General features: G+C 52.4%; 1 protein-coding gene across 8 annotated transcripts in view; it reads left to right on the forward strand.

Moving 5' to 3' along the window:
• ABLIM3 (actin binding LIM protein family member 3) overlaps positions 1-23,562 on the forward strand; it is a 113,034-nt gene that overhangs the window by 82,897 nt on the left and 6,575 nt on the right. For 4 of the 8 annotated variants that reach the window (XM_039483679.1, XM_039483680.1, XM_039483678.1 and 1 more), the window contains 13 exons: positions 3,491-3,549; positions 5,084-5,155; positions 5,638-5,793; positions 8,742-8,771; positions 9,826-9,955; positions 10,963-11,061; positions 13,191-13,241; positions 15,809-15,928; positions 16,274-16,338; positions 17,061-17,208; positions 20,395-20,424; positions 22,066-22,124; positions 22,942-23,002. In XM_039483679.1, the coding sequence (XP_039339613.1) occupies positions 3,491-3,549; positions 5,084-5,155; positions 5,638-5,793; positions 8,742-8,771; positions 9,826-9,955; positions 10,963-11,061; positions 13,191-13,241; positions 15,809-15,928; positions 16,274-16,338; positions 17,061-17,208; positions 20,395-20,424; positions 22,066-22,124; positions 22,942-23,002 (1,080 nt within the window). Of the gene's footprint in view, positions 1-3,490; positions 3,550-5,083; positions 5,156-5,637; positions 5,794-8,741; positions 8,772-9,825; positions 9,956-10,962; positions 11,062-11,439; positions 11,523-13,190; positions 13,242-15,793; positions 15,929-16,273; positions 16,339-17,060; positions 17,209-20,394; positions 20,425-22,065; positions 22,125-22,941; positions 23,003-23,562 lie in introns of those variants that run through there. The other 4 variants (XR_005583488.1, XM_039483682.1, XM_039483685.1 and 1 more) reach the window with 4 other exon arrangements.

Raw genomic sequence — 23,562 nt, forward strand, 5'->3', positions numbered from 1 at the left:
GCAGTCATCTTGTTATGTGAAATGTTCCTTCCTTCCTTCCTTCCTGGTGGGGGGAGGGAGTGACCAACTACGCCCAGCCGGAGCTCTCAGCCCTGCAGTCACCCCACTCTCCCCTGCCTCCCACGTTCCAGCTCAGTGAGTCAGGAAATGCTATAGATTCCAAGGCCAGGAGGGACTGCTGTGATCATAGTCTGACCTGTATAATGCAGGCGACAAAACTTCCTCGGAATAATTCCTAGTCAGAGCATATCTTTAAGAGCGAAAGAGGGAGGTCTCAGGGACCTGGGGCAGGGCCGGCTCCAGGCACCAGCTAAAGAAGCAGGTGCTTGGGGCAGCCAATACAAAGGGGCGGCACTTCCGGGTCTTCGGCGGGAATTCAGCGGTGAGTCTCTCAGTCCCTCTCTGAGCTGCCGTCGAAGTGCCACCAAAGAGGAAGAGAGGAAGCCGCTGCCGAACTGCTGCCGAAGAGTGGAGCTGTGTGATTGCGCTGACATGTTTTTGTTTCGTTTTTTTTGCCGCTTTGGGCAGCAGAAAACCTGGAGCTGGCCCTGACCTGGGAGCATTTTCCTGGAGGAGAAATTGTCCCTCCTGGGCAGCTTGATTCTCGCTCAGAGTCACTGTCAGTAACACAGGTGCAAACAACATATTAACTTCATCAGTGCTGCTGGAACAAGCCTGCGCATGCCCTTGGCCAGCACCATTGGAACACACAAATCATTGGGCCAGGTGGGGGATTCCCAGCCATGGCTAAAGAGCCACCTATCTAGGAACTTCTTTGGCCTCCAGCACTGTAGTGTCTAGAGCATTTCACACTGTTCAGAGGTTAGCCCTCGCTGTCCCCTGTGAGGTAAGGAGCTGCCTCTTTGTTCCTATTTTGCAGCGGGAAGGCTGAGGCACAGAGAGAACAGGACCATCATTTTCATAAATGGCCACAGGTTTGGGGGGCCCAACTTGAGAAACAGACACACACAGTCAGTGGCCACTATTGGTTTAAGGGACATGTTTGAGCTCTTATAGTGAGCCTGGGAATTGAACCCAGATCTCTTGGGTCCCACCCCAGTGCCTTAACTACAAAACCAACCCTCCTCTGTTTCCAGATTCTGCTGTGTGCGGCACTGAAGGGGTTAAGCCATGCAGCACAGGTGGCTGGGTTGGCTGGTTTCAGCAAAAAGGAGATAAATAATCGGGTCTCTGGAGATGTTCATCCCTTGCTGAAGCTGCCTTTGGGGCTATTTCCAGCTCTGAGGGAGGGTGTGTTTTCCTTTTGGTAACCTGCAGCTGCCTGTCACCCTGAGTCATTAATTACCCCTGTAAGTCTGTGGGGTAATTGCAGGGCTGGGTCCCTCTCGCTCCCGCACTGCAGGGTTTGTGGCAGGAGCCCTCCGCCCGGGGCTGACTGACTCCTCCATGAGATGCTAATCGTGTTGGCGTGAACACGGGGGAGTGGCCATGCCATTAGTGTCATGCTGGAATGTCAGCCGGCATGCTCCCAGAAGAGCGCCTCTTGTTTGGTGGGGAGGCAGGGATGTTTTATGAAAGCTCTGCACCTGGCTGTCATCCCTAATGCATGGCCTGTGACAGGCTGGTGCTGTCACAGCATCCAGGGGCCCAAAATGTGACACCTACAAATGGGTGAGGAAGAAAAGGGGTCTGGTTTTCTGGAATGGATAATTTATGAACCTGTAGTATCGGATGGGATTGTGTTGGTACATGCCCAGTCTGGGGCTGCTACAGCCACATTCTCACCTTGACTCTGATCCTGAATTCCCTTGGGGGCTGGTTCCTGATCTCACAGGTGAACATCAAACATTACCAGCCAAGACCTGAGTTCAAGATTCTGTGTTACCCCTGGAACAGCTGATTCCAATATGGCCACCTAAAGCAGGGATGGGGCAGGAAAATGCTCCGCTGTTTCCAGGAAAAGCATGGAATCCTGAACACAGGTCCTGGTAGGTAGGTAAATGGGGAATGGACTTTCCAGTTGAGGTTTGTTGTTTCTGTCAGTTTTCTACCTGCAGTTCCCTTTCTTCTGTTTGAAAGTTTATTTTTAAATAATCTGTTCCTTCACCTCTGAGGCGAGTTATTTGTCTGGCATTTAGCTGGTGGTGTTTTAGTCTTCTATCTACCCATCCACACAATCCGATTCAACAGTGAATGACTTATGTAGCCAAGAGAACAGAGGGCCTGTGAGCTTACATTGACCTTTACCAGCCAGTAATCTCGGGCTTTGGGAGCTAGAGAAGCCACAATGGATTGGAAAGGGAGAATTACACATTGTTTTGAGGCATAAAGGATCATATTACAGCACTGGTCCAGTGCCTCTGCCCGGCCCTCCTATCCATCAGCCCCAGTCCAAGGACATTCCTGTGGCCACACTGTAATATAGAAGGTGCCCAGGAAAGTCAATAAACCTGACAAATCAAAGACTAACAGAGACATTGCTGGACTTGGGTGCTTGTCACTTTCCTCCCATCCGGCAGAAGCTGTGCAGCTATGCCGTCTAAATCTCACTCAGTATTCCATCAGTGAGGGCCCCATTGGCATGTCTTGGTGATTTGATGCAGACTCGCACCATTTATAGGCTCACAGGGTCTCCCATTCACAGATCCATAGGTATAGGAGGGGGATGTTGCACTGGCTTGTTAACTGTGGAGACCTGGATTCAAGTTCAAGTTTACATCACGAGTGAAAGGAGTTTGCTGGAATGTACTTGGCGCTGTACAAGATTCAGATCTCAAAACAGCCCCTGCCCCAAAGAGCTGACAATCTAAAACAGTGGCTATCAATCTTTCCAGACTGCTATATCTCTTTCAGGAGTCTGATTGCTCTTGTGTACCCCAAATTTCACCTCACTTAAAAACGACTTGCTTACAAAATCAGACATAAAAATATAAGTGTCACACCACACTACTACTGAAAAATTGCTTATTTTCTTATTTATACCATATAATTATAAAATAAATCAATTGGAATATAAATATTGTACTTACATTTCAGTGTACAGTATATAAAGCAGCATAAACAAGTCACTGTATGAAATTTTAGTTTGTACTGACTTCGCTAGTGCTTTTTATGTAGCCTGTTGTAAAACGAGGAAAGTATCTAGATGAGTTGATGCTGGAAGACTGCTGCGTACCCCATGGCTAGGCGTACCCCTGGTTGAGAACCACTAATCCAAAAGATGCATATGACTTGCAGGCTTTGCTCCCAAGAACCCCAGTATTGGAACAGCAGGAGATGTGGAAGACCAGGATTGGGAATTCTCAGCAGAGCTGTTGGGGTCCAGGACTAGAATAGTGGGGGCAGTTGTAAGGCAGGATTGAAGTGCATCTGCAGAGCTGCTTGCAGGTCCAGGACTAAGCTAGCTGGGTGTGCTGCCAGTCAGGATGGAGGGGTACTATTACACCTGGTTCTGACTATGAGTGGCAATTTGGTCTCTTCAGTGGCGAGTTGAAAGGCTCTGATCCTCTGCTGTTCCCTTGGCTTTCAGGTTCTGAAGTGTGGCACCCGATCTGCAAACAGGCAGCGAGAGCAGAGAAGAAATTGAAGGTAAGCTGGAGCGTCAGAGGTTCATGATGGAGTTTCTGTGCAGGTGGCTGGGCCAGAAGCATGCTCTAGTGTGAGACAAGCAGACATCTCTGAAAGTGCCCCTGAGCGCTCTGGTCCCTGGCTGGAAATGAGTTATGGGGGGAAGGCCCAAACTAAGGGGGACCTGCCGTACCAAAAATGCTGCAAGACCCTGGCCCAAGGGTCAGCACATTCAGCCTCCTGCTTTCCAAAGGGTCCTCGGCAACCCAGAACTTTGAGGATCCCCCTCTCACCTCAGAGGTTTTGCATTGCAGCCATCATCCTTCTAGCCATGGGGAGTCATGGGCAGGACTCCATTTGAAGAGCAGCTGCGGCTCTGTAAATGTCTGCAAGGACTGCTACTGAGCAGAGTAAGGAGGCATCATTCCCCTATGCTCCATATGCCATTTCCTCCTCCCTGCGGAGAGATGCTTCCAGCCCACAGTCAGAGACCGGCCAGACTCTCTGTGCTTTAGTGGGTGGGTGGGTGTTCTGATTGTTAAATTGTAGGTAAACACAAACCCAGGAATGTTCCAGGCCAGGAGAGCAGTCACCATATGGCCCATCAAAGCTGCCTGCCTTTGCACCCTGCATAACATCAGGATAAGCCAGATCTGCCCCTTGCTTCCCTGCTGTCTCAGTGACAGCTTGACAGCCACGCTGCAGGATGCAAGCTGTTGTAAAGTGCCTTTCCATCCTGCTGGAAAGTTTGATGACTTGGCCTGCTCAACCCCCTTCCTTGTGTGCCGTTCAGAAGCAGCACTGGGAGGCCTTTGTCCGTGGTGAGGCTGCTGGCCATGCTCACAGTCCTCAGGGGCATATTGAACATGCATTGTCAGCTGTGGTGCAAGATGCCAGAGCAATGCCGGAATAAAACATGCCTGCCAATTCACTGACAGGGCATTGTGGAGAGTGGTCTGAAGGACTGAAATCATCGCCAGAAACAAACTTTTTACGGAAGCAAACCCACAGATTGTAATGGTCCTCCACCCTCTTGCCTCTTCAACCTTCCAATCCCTGCACCAAGTTCCCTCTAGTGTTCTCTATCCTGTATTGCACTTACTCACTGCTGCTCTGTTCAGTTAGCATTAGGTCTGATTAACAGTGGCCTGTGTGTCTACAACCGGCAGACAACATGCTACATGTCTTTCAGAATCATTTGATTTTAATGTGCAGGGCCTGTCTTGCTGGATCTGAATCTGGCCATTAAAGTGGACTGGACATCTTGGACTGTGCAAACCCAGTGATTGGGAGGGAGTACAGAGGGCATTGCTGGGCAGTTTCACAGGGTTATAGCCTGCTGCTCAGGGCATGGGGGACTTTGGGGGTGCTGTCCTTGTCCTGGAGTTGGACAGTGGGGGAAAATTCAGCCCTGATATAAGCAAGTGAAATTCCATTGATTTCAATGGTGTTATGCCTACGTTGTGCCAAGGCTGGATTTGGTCCCATAATCTCCATGATTTGAATGACGGACAGCTTAAGTTCTGATCCAGTTTGTGGTTTTCTATGCACACAGCACAGAAGAACATCAGAAACCTCCATTTCGCCCCCTGGTTCCAGTATTGGTTCCCCCAACCGAGTCATCTGTGTAAGTACAGCTCTGCCACACAGTCTCCGATGTGATGGGGAAAGGGTGGCTCCATATGTTCCAGCAGGGACAGGAGGAGGAGATCTCCCTGCACAGATCAGGTTGGGAGCAGCGGGTTCTCAGTTCTAATCTGCAATGCAAGGGATGGGGAAGGGGTCTTGGGGGTCTCTACCCTGAGTGTCTGCCTGCCTTGACCTCAGCAGGCCTTCTGTGATGAACGGGAGATCTCGGAAGAGTATTGCCAAGGCAGTTCAACACCATAACCCACCCAGCCCTTTCCCCACTGCTGCCTCTTCTCTTCCTGGGAGAATGTTGTGCCTCTCATGAGGACATCTCCTTACGTTTTTCCCTTTCCTGTGGTGGCACACCGGTTCTGTTTGCTCTGATGGGAACTTCACACTGTATATTCCAGCCTCCCCTTCCCTTTCTCCTCATCTTTCTCTCTGTCTCCGTCTCTCTGCCTCTGTCTCTCCGTCTCCTAGGCTAAAGTGGATAATGAGATCCTTAATTACAAAGACCTGGCAGCTCTTCCCAAGATTAAAGCCATCTACGAGGTGCAGCGTCCCGACCTCATTTCCTACGAGCCCTATCACAGATACACGTCCGATGAGACGCTGGAGAGATATAGCTATGGGGAGGTACTGAGTCTTTTGCAGACAGGGCATTTGCATTTGGCATTTGCAGACAGGGACCTCAGGATCTGATGAGGGTTTTTTGAGGGGGTGGGGGGGGGATGACACAGTTCTGTGGGTGTAAAGCCTGAATAACTCCATTGGCATTAGTGGGGTTACTTCAGATTTACAGTGGGGGAACCAAGAACAGAATCTGGCCCAGAACATCTCCAAGGAGGATTCTTGTCTGTTGTCTGGAAATCCAGGATGGGCCAAGACAGGAGAACCTTGGCCCCAGCCTCCTCCATTGTGGGCCACAAGAGTGAGCCAGAAAACTGCTACAGCATCAGTTAGCGACAATCTATGACTCTGCCCATGCTGATGGAGGCCATTGGCGATTGGTCACACCATGTAATCCGAAGGGAGTGCTTTGAGGAGAAAGGTGGCCCCAAGAAATGGCTCCTCTGGGGAATGTCACCCAGTGCATCTGAGCCCAGGAAATGAATGAGGGGAAGGGGGTGTCTCCGCAGCACCCTCCGCCCAGCACAGACTGTAAGGACAGATCTGCGGCGGGGTCACTCTACAGGCACCTGAACTGCTCACACCCCAAATGGTGCTGTTGAAAATCTGATCCTTAATTGCAGCTATTTACCCTGCAGTCCATTTTCCAAAGAGCACCCTCCTTGCTTAGATGGGGTGCAGGAAGGCTCACCAGAGGGTCTGCTGCAGGGAAGCCTCACCAGTGTCCACAGAGCAAGGGTCTAGGCAGGACAGCCCTTATCTAACGCTGACTCCACTGGATGGGGATGGGAAGGGAGCAGGGGACTGAATGGTGCTGTCCATGTCCACGGGGATATTAGAAAGAGCTGTGTGGAAGGAAACCAACACAGCCCTTGGCATGGGACTTCCCCTGCCCTAATCCTGGGGGCAAGCTGGGACTGCTGGACAGTTTCACCCACTTAAATGAGAAGGAGATGAGTGCATGGATTTGACATGGAGGGAAACTAGATCCTGCCTAATCCAGCTCCCACTGAGGACTATAGAAGCTGAGGGTAGAATTGGGCCCTTTAAAATGGTCACAGAAGAGACCTTTGTAATAACCAGCAATGACTTCTCTGAAATCTCCAGTGTGAAGTAGGTGCCTGGGTTCATCGTGAGCCAGCCGTCCAGAGCACTCAGCTGTCTGTGCCCTCTGTACCAAGGTGGGAGCAGTGACGCTGTCCTTTGTGTGCAGTGTCCGGGAGCTGTACGGGGCTCTCACCTGCCCGGGAAGCATAGCTCAGTACACAGACTCACCGTGTTGGGTTGAGTTTCCTGTTGGCCTCAGATCAGGGCCTTGGGGCACTGAGGGCCTGGTTCTTCTCTCCCTTACACCTGTGTAAATTGAGATTTAGTCCATGGAGGTCGCTGACATTCCGCAGTGTAAAACTAGTGTAGGCAAGAGGAGAATGGGGGCCTGGATTCTGGAAAGCACCATACAGGGGGAAGCTAAGAAAACACGCTGCTGGCTTCTGGATTCCTTGCACCTCTGCTTTTTCACTGTGGGTTTTTGTCCCAGGTCTAAGGGTGGTTGGCTTGTGAGCTGGCTAAGGCAACTGCCCCCTGAGGCGCTCTGCAGCACTGTGTGCTGGGGGCTCTGCTGCCTTTCATCCATATGAGCTGCGCCTGCAAATGATCTCTGGATAAAGCAGAGAATGCAGGTTGCCGTGTCAGGGCCTCTTGTGGACAGCGACATGGCCTATGACACAGACAGGGATGGCATGCAGCAGCACAGACCTCCAACGCCAGGGGACAGTGCAACTGAGATAGCAACAGAAAGGTAGCATGGGAAGCTACTGTGCATCAGATGGCTCAGCAACATGCTGTTACGGAGGCCTCGCAAGCTGTGGGGTGAGGTTTGGAGCCTTTTGCTTTGGGTGGGTCTCACTGTATTCGCTGCTGTCTGGTGTAAACCTCTTGAATTGATGCAATTTTAGTGTGTTGACCAGACGGCCCAGTGCTGCTCTTGGTGGCATCTTCTGACCCCTGCATAGTAGGTCACGAAGCCATGTTTCATAGTGGGATGGTGTCTTCTGTGAACCCATCTGACCTCGCTTAGCTCCCATCTGTTTATATCCTCCCCATTGAGTTAGTTGCTGCTGTTTCACCAACTCCAAGGGAAGCACCATAGCCAGACATTTGCATCTGGAGCTTCCCAGGTTCAGCCTGTCCCTTCTCATCCTCTGAGGGCATTTCCCCTCACCTCCCCATCTATGCAGCTGCTATAATGTCATTATTTGTATGTGAAACTCAGACAGGCAGGAGAGAGGAGAAATCCCTTCTGGCAAGAGCAGGACCCTCTTGGACTTAGCATTGTATCTGGAGTCTTGCTACAAGCATGCAGAGCCAGACGCTCTGTGAACAGGTCAGACTCTGTAGACACGAGCAGGCAAGGGGTTGATTTACGGGCTCCAAGGGCTGGTTGTTTCAGTTGTTTCCAAACTGGGAAAGCGAAGCTTGAATGGCTTCATTCTCCCATACATTGTATATCCCAGCATGGCCATGGGAGCACCTGCCTGCCAGCTCCAGTGAAGGGGAGGGGGGATATTCTGCACCAAATGAAAGAAGCTGAAGAATTCCCCCAAAGTCTCTTCCCCTTGGGGAGAAATGAGTTGTTCCTGTGAGTTCCTCCACCAGGCATTTCCCCTGGAGCACCAGCTGGATGGGATCAAGGCAGCCCCTCTGTGCTCCAGTCTGGACTCAGAGTGGCTGAGGTGGAGGGACAGGCTGCTATTTATTTCCCATCGATGGAGTCTTCTCTCCCACAGGTTTCCCTCAGTGCCTGGCCCTTTTAATGTGGCTGTGGTTTCACTAAGAGGGCTGTAATTTTGGGCAGATGAAGTGCTATGAGGCCTGGGTCAGTCACATTGCCCATTAATCATGTCCCTCTCTCTTCTCTCCCTCCTGTGCTGTCTCTGGACCTCCTCCCCGTCCAGTCCCTTGGAACGCTGTCTCCGTATTCTCAGGTAAGTACACCGTGCTCCAGAGACCTCTGGGACCGCAAGGCTGGAGGTGGGTGGGACCTGCGTGGAGTTATAACTGAAGGATTTGGCTGGACCAAGGGGACCCCTCATGCCTGACAATGGGGGTTCTGAATGGAGACAGCTATTGGGCTGCTGAATCCCTTCTTGGTGTAACTCCATTGAAGTCAGTGGAATTACACCGGGAGTGAATCTGGCTTATGATGCTAATGCAGTAATTCTACTGGAAGTCGCTTTCTTCAAGTTAGGTCTGGAGTGCCAGCCGCACAGTCCTGCCATGTTTGCCTGAGATTGCTCTGAAACAGGGAGCAGGGCCCATGTGCTCAGCCCTGGTGTAAGAGTGGGGAGATCTTTGTTACATAAAGGTGGGCCCATCAGTTGCATCTTGGAGCAATGTTGACAGTTTCTGGAGAAAGATGCATCCAGCCTTCCTTGGCCAAAGCAGTGGGGTGGGGGAGGAGGCATCCCTTTTTTGGGGACATTGTGAAGGGAAAAAACAGGGAATTCTCCAGGCACCAAAAAAGTCAAACCACGAAATAATGGGAAAGTGGTGTTTCTCAGCTGCTCTGCTTGCAAAGATCCATTGCAGGGGGACACGACTCCAGTCAGCTATTGCTGTTAAGCCCCAGGCATGCTGAGAGGAGCAGAGCTCACATAGGAGATGCGTGACTTGTCTCTAAATGCCAGATGGCTACTTTGTACTGTACACCCATTCCACAGCCACACACAGGCCTGTGCACCACCCAGCTCACCACACCCACTGTGCCGTTACATCACAAAGACTTTACCCTGTCCTAGCTGAGAAGAGTCAGTGTCCCTGGCTGCCATGGGGTTGGGGTGGTGGGGGCGTTTCCCTGAAGGAAAGAGAAGACCCTGCCTTCCTGAAAAGCTGTGACTCTGCCTATACAAACACCTCCTTCCCCCACTCTATGACTCCTTTATGAGGCCTTGTTTCAGCTATCTCCATGCTTCAGAACCTGAGGCACATGCGCCTTCTCCGACCCATGCCCTTCATTCTCATCTCCTTTCACCCATCCAGGATATCTATGAAAGTATTGACATACGGCAGAGACGGGCCTCCAGCCCAGGCTACATCGACTCCCCCACCTACAGCCGCCAGGGCATGTCTCCCACCATCCCACGCTCCCCACATCATTACTACCGCTCAGGTAAGGACACTGGCCCCTCACACCGCCAGGCCCGGCCCAGGTTAAAACAGCCAGCGGAGAGCAGCAGAGCAGCGTGCTGGGATCACAAGGACACTCATGCCTCTCCCGGAGGCCTTGGCCATCCCTTTGGCAGCAGCGCAAGTAATGTTGGGAAATCCCAACTCCGAACAAGGAGGAGTTAAATTCGACAGTGCCTGCAGGATGCCGGGAGGGGGGATTTCCTCTCTGAGGGCTGTGTGCCCTCTGTGGAGTGATCTGCCTTTGGCTGCCTCATGCACAATCCAGTTCAGCTAATTCCGCTCCCTGGGGCTTTCCTCCTGTCTCATACCCAACTCAGTCACAGTGTCGCCCCATCACTACAGAAAATCCAAGTTGGTGGCTCCATGCCGGCACTGGAACTAGTGGCGCAGCTGATGCTTGACTTGCTTATCGTGGGAAGTGAGGGATGCATCAGAATGCATGTACCTGTCAACGCTGGGGGTGAATCCTCACACACACCCGGGCTAGCACATCTTCGGGTGAGGCAGCAGGGCACAGCTGTACCTTGAAATCTAGGGGGGGAATGGGCAGGAAAACCCAGAGAGAGATGAGTATGGCAGACTTGCCCTCTGCTGGGTTTCCCCCCATGTTGTTCAGTAAGGCGCCAACCCCTGTAGATAAAGCTCTTAGGACAGTCGCCATCAAAGACTTTGCCATACGAGCGAGAATGACAGGGAAATCCTGGACAGGAGTTTTGGGCCCCTGCAATGGGTTCTGGGCTAGACCCATGAATGGCATGCACCTGTGGATTTCCCTCTGGTTCCTATCTAACCCCGTCTGTAAACCGTCAGTTCCTCCCTCACGACGTGTGTAGGAAACCCCACCCCCATCCATCCATCCCTTCCTCCCCAGCCATTGACTCACAGGTGGCTTGCTGCTCTTCTAACATGGCTGCATTTAACACCAGTTTTCTTCTGCCTCTTGTTCTCTCTCAATCACTGTCACTCCCTCCGATCCGTGCTTTCCAGGCACAGAGAGTGGGCGCAGCTCCCCCTACTATAGCCAGTTAGATGTGAGGTCTTCTACTCCAACCTCTTACCAAGCTCCCAAGCATTTCCACATTCCAGGTAGGCTCTGGAAACCTCCGGCCTGTGGGGAGCACTGTGTCTATTGCATGCATGCATGTGCTGTACGTGTGTATCGCATGAGTAGCACCACTGCCTGCCTAGAGTCAGCTAGCAGCAGCAGGACACATCCCATAATAAAAGCCATCCATAAACAAGACCTGCAGCTTTAACCCCACCTAAACTTCCCATCGTCCAGAGTCTGCAATACCCTCCCCTGCCATTTCCCACTGCCTCCTGCCCCGCACAAAGTGAAATTCCATGCAAGGACCCTGCCCTCCCTTCCCTAGAGGATCACAAGGCAAAGCTTTTCTGATTAGAAGCTTTTCTACACCCATTCTTTACAGATGATTTATTTTATACTCCTCCTACTCCCCCTAGGGCCCGGTGCACCCTTCCCCCAGAGTCTTCTGGGCTTGCCAGATGGCTGCTCCCCTCCAGCAGGGACTCCAGGGGGCCACCAGGTAAGGCCCACTGCCCCCCAATCCATCCACTGATCTTCTGAGGGATTGGGAGGGAAACAAGCACCTATCCAATCACTTCTATAGGATACACAATAGGGCAGCAAGAAGGGATCCACTCCCCCTCCCAGCTGCAGTCACAGGGACAGACTGGACCATTCGTCAAATCCAAAACTATCCACTCAGTCCACGTAAAGCAAACCCACCCTACTAAGTTCAAGGGACCTTTGACCTGTCCCCCCTTCTAAAGCCATTTAACTGGCTCTCAAGTTCACCTTCGAGATGGGCCTGAACCAAATCCCCAGATGTGGGTGGTGGGGTGCTGACTGCAAACCTAGATTCCTTATGTTGCAGTTAGCCCTTGTCTCTAGAGTGGCCGAGCTGGCAACCTGGGACCAAAGGCACCCAGATTTTGGGGGAGGTGTTTAAAAAATCCAGGCCACTTTTAGTATGCACATACATAGTACAGAATTAGCATCTCTCAAGGTGGCTACTGGACTGGAGCTGCAGCCTCACAGCCTTCTCCTCATGCTCACCCATGTAACCAATCCATGGCTGCAGCCACCACCATGGTGACCAGCTCTACACACGACCAGGGGCGGCTCCAGGCCCCAGCACGTCAAGCGCGTGCTTGGGGCGGCATGCCGCGGGGGGCGCTCTGTCGGTGGAGCAGCGGGACCAGCGGACCCTCCGCAGGCACACCTGCGGGAGGTCCACCGGAGCCGCGGGACCGGCGACCGGCAGAGCGCCCCCCCGTGGCATGCCGCCGTGCTTGGGGCGGCGAAATGTCTAGAGCCGCCCCTGCACACGACCATCTATCTCGACCGTCTCCCTGTCCGGCAACCCCACCACCACAGCTATATGTGTGGACTGGAGCTCCCCTGTCCTTTTGCTGATGTCTTTTATGGATGGCCCCATCCCTGCTCCGCCGGCTCAGCTGATAGGCCCTAGTGCTGGTAGGGTAGCTATAGGCACAGTCTCCAGGTAGCTTCCCCTTCCCAGCTAGCTCTATTTCTCCCTTGCTGAAAGAGGCTTTGGCTGATGTTGGTTTGCTCTCAGGTAGATCATGGATAGTTCTTCTAGATGCCTGCGCCCCCAAGAAATGACCTCCCTCCTGAAAATCCATCAGTAACAGCCCACTCCAGGGGGCTGACTGACAGAGAGGTACCCCCAGATCCTTGGTCTCTAGGTGTCCCCTCTCCCTTTTCCCCTCCAAGACACCTTTGTCTGAGAAGAACCAATAGTGGGGACAGGAAGGAGAAGCATCTGCCATTCTGTCAGTGCATGGTGTTAACACTGAGCATGCTCACTGCATGTCCTCTAGCACACACACTTCCTCTCTACCCTAGGGTTTTCTGTAGCACCCATCGCCATAGTATCTGGGTGCTTAGCTTCCAAAACAGGTTTAACCCTCTTTCTCCCCCACCTCGTAAGCCAAACCTGACCCTGATCCATCTTTGATGAAATGCCTTGGAACTAGGTTGCATTTTTTTGCTTAAAGTCCATGGAGGTGAAAAATGTTGTACGTAACAGATGAGTGACTGGGGGTTTGCATCTCCTCTTCCATGCTCTCTCCATATCCACTGCTCCCAGTAAACACACTCTGACTTCCATGTCATTTCTCTTTCTTTTCTTTTCTTTCTTTTCTTCTCTCTCTCTTTTTTCCTTCAGCTGCCGGGGAGAGTAACATCTACCGGAAACCCCCCATCTATAAACGACACGGTATAGTCTGAGTGTTGCTTTGGGGTGATTGCCAATTACTTAATAGTCCTGGCATCGGAAGGGCCAGACAGAGATTAGGGACGAGTTACACTGCTGAGTAACTCCTTGGACTGGGACAGGGTTACTCCAGATTTATACTGGTGTGAGACCAAGATAAAATTAATCTAGGACAGAGGGGAATGGCATCGTTAGGCAAAGAGCCAGGTCATGGGGCTGCCCTGGTAGGCGCAGGAGGAGGTGTCGAGAAAGGCTGGAGGCGCTGGCAACCATGGTGGCTGCACTTCCTCGGGCGTGGGACTTAGTGCAGGCACAAAGCTGTGACATTTCACGTTGCCTTCAGCAAAAAGCCCAGGTGGTGGGAGTGAGAAGTTGAGTAGCACAGGAGATCTATCTGCTTACCGGTCACTTGGGGTTCAACCCCCTCCTCAGATATAACACCAGGTTAGATATTTGTCTCCGGTGCTCAGCAGTTGCCAAAGATGGGAAAGCAGGTGCTGTAGGTCAGGACTGAGGGATGGCATCAGAGTACAGGGGGAGCGGGACTGGAATGGCTGGGGATGAGAGGGTGCTGCAGGTCAAGAGCCTGAAGGGCATTAATAGCAGAGCACAGGGTAGGACGGGAATAGCAGGGGTCCTGTGGGTCAGGGTGCTCTGGCAGAACTGTGAGGAAAGAGGAGTGAGCAGTACGTGGTTTTTTTTTAACACTAGCCATAATATAAATTACCTGGAAAAAACTAAAAAGGGAATCCCAACGTCCTGAAAACCTCTGACCGTCCCAGGCGGACATTACAGATTGAAAGGGAGTGTCGGTAACCTGTAGAGAGGGCTGGGGCTGTGGGAGTGGGGGATGTCTGGGGAGGTGGCACAAGGGCGCCTGGCACCAGCCAGGCCCTTGCTGAGGAGGGCTTGTTGTGTGCTCACCAACTTGCTTTGTGTAGCAGCTTTCCCTGTGAAACCGTAACTCTGACTCTCCTTTTTCCCTCCGTGCGTCTCTTCTGTCCTGTCTGCCTAACACCCCTAACGCCCCCTGCTGGCTGGCTGCACCCCTCTGCGCTGTAAGTAGTTGCCTTTGCTGTGTTCTCCTGACTGACCCCTGGCATGTTACTGGGGAGCTCTGAGCACTCTTAGCTAGCCAGGCCTTGAGGTTGAGTTTGGCACCGTCTCTCTCAGCTCACCATAGCCAAGATGGCAGCAATCCTGCAGGGGTGCCCTCTGCCCCTTGCATGCTTGCTGAGGAAGAGACTAGCTCTGAAGAGGCTGCCATTTTGTTTTCTTAACGGTGGAGCAGGAGCCTCCAACGTTTGCCGTATGGCCTGAAGCCAACCTAGAGTCCTTTTGTGCAGGGAGGAGACCCCATTCCACTGCTGCTGTGGGCCATAGCTCTTCAGCACAGGAGCCATGGGCCTGTATTCATGGCTCTAACTAGAGCCAATGACATTGTGCATGGGGCTCCCCTCCCACACACACACAACCCATCACATCCCCTCCTCAGCCTGGTACTTGCCAAAGTCACCTCCCCCCATCCCTTCAAACATGCCCTCTGGGAAGCGCACTCCTTCCCTTTGCCCTGTCCCGGGGCTGTGCTCCTTGCCTCTGGATCTCTGCTCAGGCTCCCAGGTCCCCATGGCACTTTTACTGCCCTTTTCTGGTGATGACATTGTTGCATTCCTGAGCGAGGTTACCTAGGGAGGGAGGAGCAGCTAATCTCAGTAGCCCTTGTGTTTTCCTGCTTCCTTGGCTGATGCAGTAGGAAAATTGTTGGTTAAAGAGGAAGAGCAAGAAATTAGGACCAGCCAACATTATAGTGGGCTCTGGATCAGCACCATCCTGGCGGCTACCTTGTAACTCAGCCTGGCAGCCAAAGGCTCTGCATCATGATGTCATGGCATTTGCACCTCAGCGCCTTGGACTCGGAGCAAGATGCAAGGCTGGAGTGGAGTGCACGGGACAGAGCCCTTACAATCAGAGTGCTTGGCAACCTATTCAGCCCATTTTGTACAGAGCAGCTGTTTGCAACTGAGCGTGGGGCTGGGTGCTAGGAGCTACAGGGTTCTGTTCCCAGTTCTACCACTGCCCTGCTGTGTGACCTTAACTTCCTCTCTCTGTGCCCCCACTTCACCATCTGTAGAATGGGGGCGATGCTACCGACCTCCCGGCAGTGCGAGATGTGATCAGTTAACGTTTGTCCAGCACTTTGATCATGGACTATTACCAATCAGGACAGGAGACCTCAAGCCACTGGGGAGAGTGGAGCAGGGGGATGTGCCACGCCCCCAGCTGGATCTCCAGGTCTGGTGGGTGACCCATCAGCCTCAGCCAGCTTGCTACCTCCGTGGTTGCCCTTTGCTTGGGGGACATACCTGGCCCCTCAGGCTTTGGGGAGAAGCACCGCCATAACTGTTATCTCCAAACCAAAGTCTGCTGGGAGGGTTCTGCTTACTGGAGCTGGGAGGCACTTGGTTGTCTGTGTGGGACAGCCATGGTCACACTGACAGCATCTCCTCCAGAGCTTGGGTTTCCTTCCTAAATCTTGTGCTCTTTTGCTTTTGCAGACAATCCACCTGCAGCTACGAAAAGCAAAACCAGCGAAGACATTGCACAGTCCTCCAAATACAGCCCAGCCTATTCCCCGGACCCGTACTACCACTCCGAGTCCGAGTACTGGCCTTTCCAAGGTTCGCCCAAAGGTAACGCAGGGAGCCAGACCTGCCCTGGGTGCAGCCAAGGCCACGGGGAACCCAATAACAACCTCCACATGTGTCATTTTCTGGGAGGTGTTGGCTTTGAGCCCTTATTCCCCAGGGAAGGCCCAGTGCTGAGGGCATGTAAGTTAAATTGAGGGTAGGCACTGATGGAAGATGATGACATATCTAGAGCCCTGGACCGTCACCTGAAGTCCCCTCAGCCTTTGGGTGATTTGCCGTGCACATTCACCCTGGGGCCCATCGCTAGCTATCCTGCCTGGGTGTCTGCCTGCTGTTTGTATTTGTCCATGTTGTGCATTTGACTGGGTCTCCCCTGTCTCCTTGCAGTACCACGAGCCCGCAGATTCTCATCAGGGGGAGAAGAGGACGGATTTGACCGGGGGATGCACAAGGTAAGCGGCTGTTTCCATCCTTTCCCCACCTACCCACTGGCATCTCCTCTCAACTCCTCCCCTGAGAGAGAATTGCAACAGAGGAGATGAGAAGAGAGCTGGCAGCAAGTTTGGAGGCCACATGCCCTGGCAGGGATCATGGCAGAGAGCCAGGAAAGACTGCCTTGGCACAGTCTCCTTGTTCGGAGATCACAGCTGGAGTAAATCTGTGGCATGTGCCTTTTCCAGATGCTTCTGCCCCAGGAGTGGGTCTTGCGCCATCCACATGCTGTGGGCCCCTCCATTCCAGGCTCTGTCTGGCCTTCCCAGGGGAAGCCGATGCACTAGGCCACTCAGGCCCACTTGTTCTTTGGAGCCTTCCTTCCCTTCATGGACTTTCCCCTCCCTTGTGCAGGCACCCGCAGACCTCTGACTTTGGCCAAGAACCCTCTGCTATGAAATGTGACCAGGGGGAGCGTGGAGCTGCCTTATGGGGCAGATGTTGCTTGGGGAGAGGAAGGAGCCATTGTGCTCACCAAGAGGCACCAAGCCCTCTTTGCTGGCTGGGTGCTGGGTTGGATGTGAGAACCATAAGGAGAGCTGGCCTTACCCCAGGAAAGTCCAGCGTTAGCGGCATTGTGTGCTGACACTGTGGTGGAGTGGTGCTGCCGCTGCTGGTTGGCAGAGAACGTCCCACCTGTGTCTGAAGTGTATTCCTTTCCATTTCCCCTCATGGTGCCTAGATCCAGAGCGGCATCGGCAGGTTGATTCTGAAGGAAGAGATGAAGGCACGATCCAATTCTTACGCTGACCCCTGGACGCCGCCCCGCAGCTCAGCCGGCAGCAGAGAGGCCCTGCACACAGCTGGCTACGAGAGCTCACTGAACGGCTGTAAGGAATGCCAAGCGCACTGTAGCAGCAGTGGGCAGGCTTCTTGGCTCACACAAGATGAAGAGCTTGTGGTTTCTATTTGGTTGGGAGCTGGCTGACATTTTGGTTGTGAATGAGATAAACAGTCTTTCACCCCCGATGCCCAGATCTACACAGGCTGGATTAGATCCAGCCATGTGAGCGTAAAAGGATCCACGGGGCTGGCCAGCAATCTCTCCCAGCAGGGGGCTGTTCTGTGTGGGGGGAATGAGCTGGTGGATCTCAGACTATGTGGCCACATCACAAAAATCATCCATTGGCTTTGCCATCTCTTCTTCCCGCCTCATACTGTGTTCTCACTTCTACTTCCATTACGAGGGCACGACCTGGCATGAGGTGTTGGCATGGTGGGGGAGGAAGGACACCTGAACCAGTGCCTTTCAACACAGCTGGAGGGGTTGGATGTTTGTAAGGGACACAGTTTGCCCCAAGAAATTAGTCTTGGACAATTCGTTCCCCTGATGGCTGCATCAGGGAACCATCTGTCCTTTACACATGTGCCTCTAGGCGGCATTCAGGGCTCAGTGTTTGGGTCTGTGCTTCAGGTGTTTGGTGCTTGTGTTTGGTTTTTTGAATGCCTCAGGGAGCCAGAATAACATCAGATCATCTGTTAGGGTGTTTGAGTGCCTATGGTGGAGAAGCCTTGAGGAGACCTGAGCTTGTGTAGTTTGGTCCCATAGCTATATCCATGAGGCAAAGAAATGCCCATGACAAACACAAAGACAAATACATCTCCTGAGATCATTGGGCTTGTCTGAGTTTCTCTGGGAACCCCTCGTCATTGTGAGTTAGGGTTGCATGTCCCTAGGGCTGCCACACAGTCAGTCCCACCTTCATTTTCTGTGGACTGGGGAATTCAGATCTACAAAGGAATTACATGCATGCAATTGCACAAGCTGGTCACTAGATGGCACCATAGACAACTTTCCAGCTCATCCTCTAGTTGAGGATGGCCTCGGTTGGACTGAGTTCCTATGAAGGACTTTGCTGGCTGCTCTGGTTCTGATGCCCCTGCCTGCTATGGGGTCTCAGAAGTGCCAGTCTCTGAAAACAGGGATATTTCAGGGCTGCCTGGAGTCAAGTCCGCCAGGGGATATAAGGCACAGGGTAGGGGGAGGAGCCAACCCATGCGCAAGCCCTGCCGCTCTGACTGAGGTCCCATAATAGCATCAACTCTCGGGGGGAGGGAGCAGCAGAGGCAGAACCTGCTGCCACTGTGAACAAACAGGTTAGCAGTTCTCCATATGGCCAGAGTAACTGTGGCCTTAAAAGGAGCTCTGAGCTGCCCAAGGCTGCAGTCTCCTCAAAGCTTTAGATGTGGTCTCCTCTCTGCAGATGGGCAGAGCCACCTCCCTCAGCCCCAGTGGCCAAGCCTGCAAGATGCTGCAGGAGCTGCTAATAGTGACATGGAGGATGGGCCCACCTGAATCCCTGCTCTCAGGCCTTTGTAGAGAGGGAGCATGTCTAGTGGTTAGAGTAGGGATCTAGGCATCAGAAGCTCTGGGTTCTAGTCCCCACTCTGCCACTAACTTACTGTGTGACCCTTTCTCGCTCTGTGCCTCAGTTTCCACATCTGTAAAATGTGGGCTAATCCTTCCGGGGGTGGTGGGGGGGTTGCATTAATTTAAATGGAATAAAGGGCACAGAGAGTCAAAGGTGTTAACATGACCCAGTCTCTGTCCAACATTAAACAGTGTTAAACAAGGTTTGGTGTTTGGTATATAGAGACTTCAGTCAGCCTGTTTAGTACCATGGCAAACACCATGTTAAAAATCCTTAGTAACCTGTTATTAAAGATACAGAAAAAGATGGAAAACTAGATAAAGCTTTTGAAATGTCAAGTATTAAATTAGGCTTCCATTTTAGCAACATCCCTCATTCCCTTTCAAAAAAACCCCTTTGTTAGACAGCCTCTTAGGTGTTATGAGAGATGGTAATAACTCCTTTTTAGGTAAAAGAGAAGAAGTTAGTTGAGATGGGCTGGAGCTGCCATTAAAGTCCAGTCCCATTTCCTGAGAAGACAGAACAAGACAAACACAAAAAGGGCAGAGAAAAGAATAGTAAAGATGGAAAATGCAGCTTCTGTTTCTGGTGCTGACTTTCACTTGCAACCTCTCAGCTGGAGACATCACATGGTCTTATCAACCAATCCAAGACCTGGCAAACTCGCATTGCACTGTTTAGGGCACTGCTTTTAGCTGCCTCTTTCTGGTCACAGGCTTACAGCATTGTTGCAAAATACATAGTCTTGGCCAGCTAAAAAGTAGAGGGTTAGGAAAGAGAAGAAATAAGGTGGGCAAGGAAGAGGACATATGCCAGGGGGAGAGAGAGAGAAAGTCTCACATCCCAGGTGGTATTTGGGATTTAGCTGGAACTGATGGAAGTTGCGGTGTCATTTGGGTCCCTTTCTCTGGCCCAGTCTGATCAAGACATCTCTCAGAATTAGGACAAAGAAGGTCCAGGATCCCAGGATATGGTGGGTTGGCAGCTATGATGGTGCATCTCTCTCCAGCAGTTAATTTTTTCCCCAATGTCTCTTTCATTAAGGACCCCAAAAGGGAGTGATGGGTGGAATAGCCCATCCCTTCATTTTATCCATCAATTAGGCCTAGTTTCTGACACACCAATTTTGGTTCACTGATTTCTGGTTCCACACTTTTCTTGTTTATCGAGCATGAGCTTAACCCAGCCCCTGAGTTAGATCAATAGGCCTTTGTGTGTGGACTCGTTCAGTCTTTCTGTCTCCCTGGCATACCTGTTCCCCTCAAGAGCTGTTGTTACGGGTCATTGTGACCTTTTATAAACTTCCACTCGCTTGTTACAGCTGAGCTCACAGTCACGGTAAATCTGCAGGCCCAGTTACCACAACAGGCAGGAAGCCTCAGCTCACCAATATTCATAAAGCACTTTGAGATGCTTACTTGGAAGGTGCTGTGAAGGGGAAGGTAAATGCTGTGGAGATGAAAGCGGTGAGAGGGTGAGTGGGGTAGTGCTAGGAGAAGCAGAGAATGCTGTGAAGTGAGGTTGTCCCTGGCCGTGGAGGGATGCCAGTCTCTGCAAACCCAGATCCTCTTGCCTGGTAGGGCTTTTTATCACAGTAAATGCCTCTCTGCCTGTGCTGACTTCCTGCTTTGTGTCTCATTGCAGCTCCCCGGACACATTACCTCGCGGACAGTGGTATGTATATCTTTCCCCTCCCTTCCACTCTGTGCTCCTCCATCCGCGGGCCTTGTGAAAGTGGGGTAGGGAGGGGGGTTTTCACTGCAGGCAGAGAGGCCAGGGTGGCTTTTCCTTTAGGAGGGAGTGTGGTCTGGTCATTAGAGCATGGGAGTGGAAGTCAGGACTCCGGGGTTCCAGTCTCTGTTTTGCAGCTGATTTGCTGTCATCTTGGGTAAATCCCTTCTCTCACAGGCTTGCTCTACACTACAGAGTTAGGTCAACGTAAGACAACTGATGTAAGTGCCCTACTACATCAACATCATAACTCCACCACCACGAGAGGCGTAGGGCTTATGTCGGTGTAGTTAGGGTGACACAGGGTCTGTGTAGACACTGAGTTCCTTACATGGGCTTTTGGCTGTCTTGTCGACTTCATGGCTTTGCTGGACCTGCTACCAGGCCTCCTCTCCAAGCTTCTGTCGGTGATGCACATGCTCACCAGGAGCACTTCCATCAATAGTAGAGGGGAAGTGTAGTGGGCTCAGAGCCCGGGCTCTCAGCTCCACACAGGTCCCCGCTGGGAGCCCTGCTGCCCACCAGGGTCCCAGCTCCTCCCTCCCTGCTGGGAGCATGGCAGCTGACTGGACTCTGGATGTGGATCTCCCCGCCCGAAGCAAGAAGCCCCGGGTGGCTTCCCCACTGCTCCCAGCTGGGAGTGGGAAGGTGAGAAGCCCCGGGCAGCTTCCCCCTGCTCTTGGCTGGGAGTGGGGAGATGAGAAACCCTGGGGGGGCAACTGGGCTCCTGGCGGGGACCTGCGTGGAGCTGAGACCCTGGCTCACTGCCCGCTACCCTGGCTCGCTGCCCCTCTTCAGTCAGTGGAAGTGCTCCTGGTGAGCGCACACACCACCGACAGAAGGAGGGTAGTGTGAGCATCAGCCACCGAAGTAATTACTGCAGTGGCTCTATGTTGACCTAAAATAGGTGGACTTAAGATTGTAGACGCGCTCTGAATCTGTTTCCCCCATGGAACATGATGATATTCCTATGTACGCAGCTCCTAGTGGGGAGGGGAGGCCTCTTGCATTAGTGTCTGTCACCTCAGGTGGAGTGGCAGAGTGCATATTGCAAAGTCTTCTAGGTCCTGAGAGGCTCCTCCCGGCCTGCTGCTTGGGCCCAAGGTGACTCAGCACTCCGTGCTCTGAGTCTCTGTCCTGGTCTCTCATTCCCCAGGGAGACAGGCCACTCAGCAACTGGGAGCAGAATCCAAGGGCTCCGAGGGGCATCCAGCCCACAGCTGGAAGGGAGGTGACTGGGACAGGGGCCTGCAAGGGGAGACTCAGCAATATAAAGTACAGAGGAACCCACCCCCCAGTGTAACAGGCAAGGTGTCCAATGGGCTCCTGCATTCGCCTGCAGGAGGGGCCAGCTGCAGCACTGCATTTCCCCTTTCTCTGATGCACCTGCCAATGTTGTGGCTATAAGGGAGCTTCATCACCCGAGCTGGACCCTGCAGGCGTCCTCCTTCCTCTTCATAGTTAAACCTGGGCTGTGTTTGAGGACCAGATGCCTTGGCTTTAGCTCACTAGCTGAGGTTTTCCCAAGCACAAGAGACCAGTCCCTGCTCTTGGGATTATGCAGTTTGTTTTTTCTCTTTCCAGATCCCCTCATTTCGAAATCTGCATCCCTCCCTGCCTACAGAAGGAACGGGCTGCACAGGGTGAGTGTCACTGGCTACCCCCGATCTGTCCCGAGGTGGCGGTGTTTCAGAATGTTTCTCATGGGCGAGTGGCTGCACAGGTCGGGCACATACACCTCCTGTGGAATGGGGAGGGGACAGGTCTAGGGCAGGATCCTCATGGCTATTGAAACCTCTTTGTGCCTGGGTTCAGAATCCTCACTCTGGGGTTCTGGATCCTCAGAATTGGGGGGGTTCTTTCTGGAGGTACATGCATTCCTGGAACAGAGGCACCCTGGCCATAGCACCTGCCTCCAGGCGCTGCGCCCTCCGCTAAGACACATCCAGAGATTCCCAGGTGTATTTTGTGTGGAATCCAAGTAGAAACTAGAGATCAGAAAAGTCTCAGCCAGTCCTGGGAATCTAGGAGTGGCAAGTGCCCTACCCTGAAAGTAAAATCTCTTCCAGATTCCTGGAGTTCAGATGCAGGGGAACAGAATCTCTGCTTCAGAGTGTGGGGAGGTGTGTGCTTTCCAGAGTGATGTCTTTATTGTGTAACTTTGGGCAACAAGGACTTTAGAAATGGTCCCATGATTGATGCATAGGCTGGGAGTCAGGAGACCTGGGTGGTATTCCTGACTCTGCCACTAACTCACTATGTGATCTTGGGCAAGTCATTTCACCTCCCTGTGCCCCAGTTTCCCCATCTGTAAAATGAGGGGAATGATACTTACCTTGGGGTGGATTAATTATAACATTTGTAAAATGTTTTGAGCTCCCCAGATGGAAGGTGTGATAGAAGAGCTGAGTATTTAGACCCCCTCGTGCTGACCCCTCTGTGTGCTCATTTCTCCTGCAGCCCCCCAGTGCTGAACTCTTCCACTATGACAGCACAAACGCCGTCAACTGGGGGATGCGAGGTAAGCCGGGCACAGTTCCTGGGAAGCCTTAGCAGTCCTACAGTATGTGCTGCTAGAGCCTATGACAATGTGCTTCAAAGGGACACTGCCATCCTGCTGAGGCCTCAGAGTGGCCCTTCATATGGGAGTGAGAGCTTGCTAGGTATTCTCCTCCAGATCCTGCACAGCAGTCAGCTTTGAGCTCCGAACACGACAGCCTGCAAGATCTGCACAAGAGACACTGTTTGTGCTCTTGCCTAGAGCCCCCAGCTGGCCCTGTGGCAGCAGATATGGGACACCGTCACATTGCTAATGATGTGTTTCAAAGCTGTGTTACTGATGGCCCCTGACACTGTAAACCTGAAAAAACAATCCATGCAGTTGTCACCGTTCCTGCTATTGCTTTTTGCATTTCTGCCAGCTCGGGATCAGTTTCTTGCTTTAGAATCATAGAATATCAGGGTTGGAAGAGACCTCAGGAGGTCATCTAGTCCAATCCCCTGCTCAAAGCAGGACTAACACCAACTAAATCATCCCAGCCAAGGCATTGTCATGCCGGGCCCTAAAAACCTCTAAGGATG

Source organism: Mauremys reevesii, linkage group 8, assembly GCF_016161935.1.
Source record: "Mauremys reevesii isolate NIE-2019 linkage group 8, ASM1616193v1, whole genome shotgun sequence".
Taxonomy (NCBI): domain Eukaryota; kingdom Metazoa; phylum Chordata; order Testudines; family Geoemydidae; genus Mauremys; species Mauremys reevesii.